Source organism: Carassius carassius, chromosome 4 (assembly GCF_963082965.1).
Source record: "Carassius carassius chromosome 4, fCarCar2.1, whole genome shotgun sequence".
Lineage (NCBI taxonomy): Eukaryota > Metazoa > Chordata > Actinopteri > Cypriniformes > Cyprinidae > Carassius > Carassius carassius.
This window is the reverse complement of record NC_081758.1, coordinates 17,222,835-17,230,317: the sequence shown is the minus strand read 5'-3', so window position 1 is coordinate 17,230,317 and position 7,483 is coordinate 17,222,835. Positions and strand designations below refer to the sequence as shown.

Sequence of the window (7,483 nt, the reverse complement as noted above, 5' to 3'; positions counted from 1 at the left end):
TTTTGACATTTAAAGGACCTTTTCGTAAACCTGTCCAGACAACTGACACTTCCAAACAGGGATCTCAGCTTTCAACTGCAGAGCAAATGCAGCCAGGTAAAATACCCTGCATAGAAGACACTGAAAACAGTAAAAAATCTGTCATAATTTACTCACCCATCTACTCTTAACTTGTTTCAAACATGTATGACTTTCTTTAGTACAATACAATATTTTTTTATATAGATTCGTGGATATGTTTAATGTATGTTGAGTTTATTTATTCACAGTTATTCTCAACAGATCAGTGTTTTCAGTCAACGGGAACAAAGATTTTAGTGGCAATAGGAAGTTGAACTGCTTCATTAGAAATGGAGTCATTCAACCTGGGGATGATAATTTAGAAATGAGACTTAGGTACTTAATAAATCATTTGTCAGGTGCTGATCAAGACATTAGACCATTTCAAAGTTAGCTTGATGTTTTACATAGGGTTTGTAGCCTCTCTATTGGAAAATGGATTTGTCAGAGATGCCAGCGGTAGTCTTCCTCCTTCCAGAACAATGGGAGGAAACTCTGATTTTGTCTTGAAAAAGGTACAAGATAACCATGTGGAATGTTAAGATATTATCTGCTGTTTTCCTGAAACATGGCTAAACTTGTAAAAGTAATCATGAGACAAAAACACTGACATGTGAAATAAATACTTGTATGGATTAGTATTGACCTTGAAACCACCTCTTGTTTATTTTATTATTATTATTAATTTTTCTGTCAGGTTATGTATCAATCCAAGTCACAGTGGAATCATGTTTCAAGTTGTTTAAATACAAAAACACCTATGGGATCAGTACTTCCCCATTACTGCCAATTTAACAACAGTCTATCAAAAACCTGCTATAGTCATATAGATAGATATATAGGACCAACCTTACTAATACTAGTTCTAATGGTATGACAAATGTCATACGGATTTAAGATCAGATTTTCAGTAACATAAATCCCAGTCTCACGTAAAAGCAGATATTATCCATGAGACTTAAACACAATGTTAAAACAAAATGTTACAAAAACAAAAGCAGAATCTGTGACGTGCTGTCTATTGTGTGGAGTCTCCTTTGAATACAATGCATGTCCTTCGTACTGATGTGTGGCAATCGACTGCATGCCACAGATGCTTTATAAATTTGAAAGTTTATCTGTGTACTTAATACTATTTTGTTTAATAATTCATTCATTTATTCATTTTGTTCAACAGAGCCACGCAAAAATGACGTTTTCATGAACATCAGATCAATTCACTTGGTCAGCAATAAGGATTTTTTTTTCTCCAGGTCACATGATGAACAGATATTTCTTCGCCCAGAGGACTGGACCTTTGAAACATAAGAAAGTTGTTTCTGTAGCTCAAGTGTCTGTCCGAGCATCGAGAGAAAACTGTTCCAGTGCTATAAACTCTTTAATGTTATGATTTTCCAAAGTGCAAAGGTGTTGTTTTTCATTGTTGGTTTGAAAATATGAATATATTTGAAACGTGTTTGTTAACCTTCCATTTATGTAGCCTGTATATTACCTTAATAACTAACCGCTAATGATCCCAGCTGCTAAGCGGGTTTCGAGTGAGTTTGGAAACTCGCTTCTGAGGCAAGGAAACGCTAATATGTAGATAAGACAAAGACACGAGTGGGCGGACAGGACTTTCCTAATGTTCACGCCTCATTCTGCTTTTCCTGATACAGACTGCACAAAGTGAAGTCAGCAGTCCAAAAACTTGCTCCTCTCGAGCGGAGTGACGGGACGACTCAATCCACGCAACCCTAAAGGCAGCTGGGTGTAAGTATACTTAACTCGATGGATCATTTAGAGATCGGTAAAACATTATTAAAGTATCTCCATCACATGTAAGTTTGTACATCACAAGTGCAATCTACTGCCAGTTTTCTTAATTCTATACTACGTCGTTTTGCACATATAATTAGTCAACTGTTTTCTTGGGGTTTGACGGGATATTTATCTAGTAACCTAATCTATATCTGTCTAATCTCTGTGGCTCTGCGGTTTTCAAATTGTGCGGCAACTTCAGCAAATTTGGCGAATTAATTCCTTTCAAAACAGCAGGTTTTACAGTTTATTTTTTCTTTGTCACAAAGGTTCATATATTGTAATGTTGAGAAACACAAAACAGAAGACCGGCAGCGTGCAAGGTAGGCAAGTCCACTTTATAATAGACTGAATATGATACAGTTTCCTGGCTGAATAGTTTTGTCAGAGGATTTGTGTGTGTATGTCAGCCTTATTCTTAACTACTGTTTTACTTTGCCCACAGAATGAAAAGGAGGTGTGTTGTCTTACACTGGATAAGATGCAAGTTCTATGTGTTTGTCTTGTCATTGTTTGTCGTGCTGGTGTACATCAAGATTTCAATGGACAACAGTATTTACATTGAACCTTATGGAGCTACACAAAGATCACTCAGAGCTCAGCCTCTGGATGGCATTAACTGCACAGCCATTTATGATCTGGAACCGGTGGAAATTGGCAAGTCGTTGGAGTTAAGACGCAAAAACATTGTGGAAGCTGGTGATGGGAGTATCGTTTCTTTCACTGCAGACTGCAAAAACTACATTGAACAAAGGGGCTATAATGAGGTCATGATAACAGATGAGGAATGCAGCTTTCCAATTGCATACTCTTTAGTGGTGCACAAGAACAGTGCTATGGTGGAAAGGATTCTTCGAGCCATCTACACACCCAACAATATTTACTGCATTCATTATGACCAAAAGTCTTCGAAAGATTTTATTGCGGCGATGATGAATTTGGAGAAATGCTTTCCAAATGTCTTCGTAGCTTCCAAAATTGAGTCTGTTCAGTATGCACACATTACAAGACTTAATGCAGATCTCAACTGCCTTTCAGACCTGCTGAGTTCAGAGGTCAAATGGAAATATGTTATCAATTTGTGTGGCCAAGACTTCCCACTCAAGTCCAATTATGAGCTGGTGACTGAGCTCAAGAAACTAAATGGTGCAAACATGCTCGAATCAAGCAGGCCCAGCGAACTGAAAAAACAGCGATTTCAGTTTCAGTATGAATTGAAAGACATGTCGTATGAATACCATAAAATGCCAGTTAAAACATCCATTGCTAAAGACCCACCACCGCATGACATCCAGATGTTTGTCGGGAGCGCTTACTTTGTCTTGACCCGTGATTTTGTGTCATATATTATGAACAATCAACTGGCAAAGGACTTTCTGCAGTGGACAGCTGACACATATTCTCCTGATGAGCACTTTTGGGCAACAATGGCTAGAGTACCTGGAGTTCCTGGAGAGATCAGTAGATCTGAGCCTGATGTGACAGACCTGGAGAGTAGGACACGTTTGGTTAAATGGAACTATCTTGAAGGCCAATTGTATCCACAGTGCACCGGCACGCACAGACGCAGTGTCTGCATCTTTGGTGCGGCGGAGCTCCGGTGGCTTCTGGAGGATGGCCACTGGTTTGCAAACAAGTTTGATCCCAAAATTGACCCTGTTGTTATTAAATGTCTTGAAGAGAAACTTGAGGAGAAGCAGCATCAACAGTGCCTGAGACCAAGAGTGGCCTTAGGGCGTTGTTTTGGTTGAAATATGTATGAAAATGTATGAAATATGTTTGCTGCTGCACTTATGTTCCTTTAAAGCAATAGCTAATTGTATTTCCGAACATTTATATTTCAACAGATTGCCATCCACTATATGCTAGGTGAGTATGTTAATAAGTTTGCCTTCATATGTATTCATAGGCGCTTAAACTATGAAGTATTTATATGTTTTAATTTATTTAAACAAATACTGTCAGTTACGTAATCCATCCTTTTCATTCTGTTTTTTACTGAATCAATAAGGAAACTTTTGTAGGGCTTCAGCTGTGGGAGTTGTCCTAATTGGTTTTTTCTTTTGTCATAAAAAAATGCATCTGAAAGAATATGCAGTGTAGTGAAATTCTATCAATATTTACCAATATTTCTAACTTTACAAGTATTACATTTGTAATGTCGAATAGTCATCTTAAAACAATGTGTGTATCAACACCAGGGTGATGTTATCATTTTTTACTTATTTATAGAATAACGGACATTCTCTACTGTACATACAATATTGTTTCAAATAAAGCTTTAGCTCTTGCACTTGAGTCTTTTGCTTCCTCTTATAACAGGGAAAGAGTCACACTCAGTGTGTCAGATGTCACAGTATATTTGCGGTTTGTCACTGATGAAAATGTCAACCAATAGTTTGTTCCAGTCTCTAAATTTCACTTGTTGAGTGGTTCTTCATAAGCGTTGATAGAAGCTAAATTGTAGATAATATAAAATAATACTTATACAGCCATAAACTGTAAAACAAAACAAAAACAAAAAAAACATAAAGAAGGAAAAACAATTTTTTTTCAATTAACAAAAAATCAAATGTGAAGTGTCATGCAAGGAATTCTGGGTATTTTCCGGGTAATTCTGTCAGTTTCCAGTTTTTCACCCATAGCAGTCTTCAAAGTGAAGATGCAAGACCAATTAGAAAGCCTTCTTTTCTTGACTCAACACTTCAATGGCTGAACAAAAGCTCCTAAACTTTCACTGCAACAAGAAACCAAAGCGTACACACCGAGTGAATTCCCAAAAGCAACTTTTTGTAACTAATATGTCCCTTGAGACATTTTAAAAAACAGACATTTTTAAAGTTTGCTTGTGGAGGACAATATTTTTGCCTTGTTTGGAAACTGAATGAATGTTGAATATTATAACAGAAGGTTTGATTCTCAATGCAGTTAGTGCCAGCGTCCTGAGTTTGGCTTGTGCCAGTCTGTCTCTGTTCATTACCAGAGGGCTGGAAACAGAGATCTTGAACCTACTTTTCTGAAGGGTTTTTACTCTAAAGACGGAATTGTACAGCATGTTTGACCACTGAGGTAGCCAGTGGTGCTCAGTTTCCTCAATCTAAATGCAGCTTGACCAGCACATGCGACTCCGTCGTAGTGTTGGCAGTGTACGTTAAAGCACCCTGGAATGTAGACGCCTGCCATTAAAACCTCTTTGGCCCTCTTAGTTTTTTTATGCCTCAGACTTCACACTGATGCAAATAGTACAGAGAGCCCTCTGTGTAAGTTTTATTTATTTAATATCAGTTTCTGCTCTGCAATCAGTGGTTTGAATATGACTAACCAACGCTACCAGTTCATGCAGCCTGTGAGTACAGAAAAATTGTTCGTACATTTACTTCACAAAAGGTCTTCCGCATTCTCGGACAAGAAACAGGGACCAATCAATGTTACAGTGTGTTTCTACTAATACATTCGCCTATGGTTTAAGAGAGGAAAAGGAAAATGAAAAGTACGTGCTTGACTGGTTCAAAACAGGAAACAGGCAGCAGTGTCTCAGAAGCTGTGTCCTCAGAGATAAGTACTAAAAAAGCCAGAAGACAAAGATAACTGACCACATCTGCTGATCAACGTGGAAATCTGCTTTGAAAACATGCACTATTAACCTACTTTATTCCTTTTCAGGTTTTGCACTCTTAGTTCTGCTACGGCATGACTAAAACACATATATACTGAACAATAATGAACTTTCATATAGGTTTTGTGGATTCGTTGTGAAAGTAAAATGTCATTTGCATGGTAACATATAGTCAACTTATGGTATTTATAGTAGGGCGTTGTAACTGAAAAGCATTTACTTTATTCTTAAGAAAACAAGTTAGTTTGCCCATTATTTTTATTCTAGATGTGAAATTGGGAGAACTGAAAAAAAGCAGAAACTGTCACGCTACTTCCTCACATATGTGTATATTGTAGAACTTGTTGAAATATGGGTGGTGTGTTTACTGTGTATAAATGTTGCTTGTTTTGGGTAAGGTTGCAAAAAACCATATTACTTCTGTGCATATATTTTTGAGCGGTTAAGTCCATGCTAGTTGCATAAAGCCATAGCTGGTCTGCAGATACTGGAGAGTCAGATTTGACCAATTTGACAGAAAATCACACAATTTATGATGGGCACATGCAGACTCAGATTTTTACCTCCATCAGGACATCAGACCATTTAGATAATTTGAGATAATTTTATAGCACATATTGTTTTCATTTCATTTTCAGTTGGTTGTATTCTGTGTTGTTTAATGTATGATAACCAGTTTTTCTCTGTAGCCAAGTCGGTAAGTATTTTCATTTTAAGGGTCATGTAGTGTTGACTAGCCTTTAAAGTATTTTTTTAGTGACTGATTCGTGATGGTTTTTGATCACTGTATGCAAACAATCTAAATTAAATCTGACCAATTCAAATGTATTGCAATCATGAATAAAAGAGCACTGTTCTGAATCATTAACACATTGACAGAGGAAACCCAACCCATTTCCTTTCAATGACATGTGGTTTAATTAGCTGGTAGTTTCCACTGTCGAAGCATTTACGTCACAACAGAGTAAATATCATCAGCCTTTGTGGATAATACCAAAAAAGACAGACAATGAGTATAGCTTACTTAATTATAGCTTAATTACAGTTTTTCTGAATTGCTAAAACACATTTCTTGAAACCATCACTCAGTTTCTCAAAACCTTAAACACCAATCCAAACACTTAAACTAAATTTCCCAAGCCTCTAAATCTGACTCAAAATCAAACAATTACTGCAAAACCATTTGACTTACACTCAAAATCAAATGGTGCTCTCAGATCACACATACATGAGTCGATAAAATAAACGCTACAGAGCATTCATTAGACACTACAGAGAAAAATGGAGAACACATCATCCAGAACATTACAGAAAAAAATTAAATTGTATTAAATAAAAAATGTAGAAATTCTGTAAAAATGTATAGTAATTGCAACTAAGGTGAATATATTGTATAGATCTATACTGTATGTACTGCAAGAATAGTATTGTGCTGAATACTGTATAGTACTGAATGTTTGTATATATTCAGCACTTGGATACTGCAAAGGCCAAAAAGGTCAAATAAAACTCTAAAAGAATAGTATGTTACAGTACACTATTGTAAGTTGTGCAGTTGTAAAATCTGGGTCCATGAGAGAGTCATTCTGTCTCTGCATCATGTGTTTGTGCATGAGTCCAGACTGAGGACTTTGTCCATATCACAAGCTATGGTGTCTTTTTTGCTAGACAAAGAGAAAACCCTTCTGGTCTGAAACAAGTGTGCACAATTTTGTTTTGACAACTTTTGTCGCGTGTGTTTAACATTTTGCAGCACAAATGCATCACAGTGTGATAAGTGTTTAAGTGAATGAGAATGCGTTAAGAGGTTTGCAAAAAGAGTGCAGGAGGTTTGCAAATAGAGCCTAACTGCCTAAACTTGTTTAAGGTTTAGCAGAAAGAGTGCATTATTCGACAAATTGCTTTAAGCTGCTGAGAATTTGGTTCAGAAACTGGGATTTAGTGTTTTATATAATAAGTAATAAAGCTACAGACGTTGTGAGTGAGAGGTCATCTATTGTACTGATT

The 7,483-nt window shown here is 36.7% G+C and overlaps 1 protein-coding gene across 2 annotated transcripts; it reads left to right on the top strand.

Annotated features, from left to right (window-relative positions):
• Positions 1 to 1,648: 1,648 nt before the first annotated feature.
• On the top strand, positions 1,649 to 3,806 carry LOC132138611 (beta-1,3-galactosyl-O-glycosyl-glycoprotein beta-1,6-N-acetylglucosaminyltransferase 4-like). Of its 2 annotated transcripts, XM_059547688.1 has the most exons (3): positions 1,649 to 1,812; positions 2,130 to 2,183; positions 2,306 to 3,806. In XM_059547688.1, exon 3 carries the CDS (start codon positions 2,307 to 2,309, stop codon positions 3,609 to 3,611), a length of 1,305 nt encoding a protein of 434 aa, XP_059403671.1. In that variant the 5' UTR covers positions 1,649 to 1,812; positions 2,130 to 2,183; position 2,306; the 3' UTR covers positions 3,612 to 3,806. The 2 variants fall into 2 exon arrangements, with proteins under 2 accessions (XP_059403671.1, XP_059403672.1); XM_059547689.1 differs by lacking the exon at positions 2,130 to 2,183.
• The last annotated feature ends 3,677 nt before the right edge of the window (positions 3,807 to 7,483 follow it).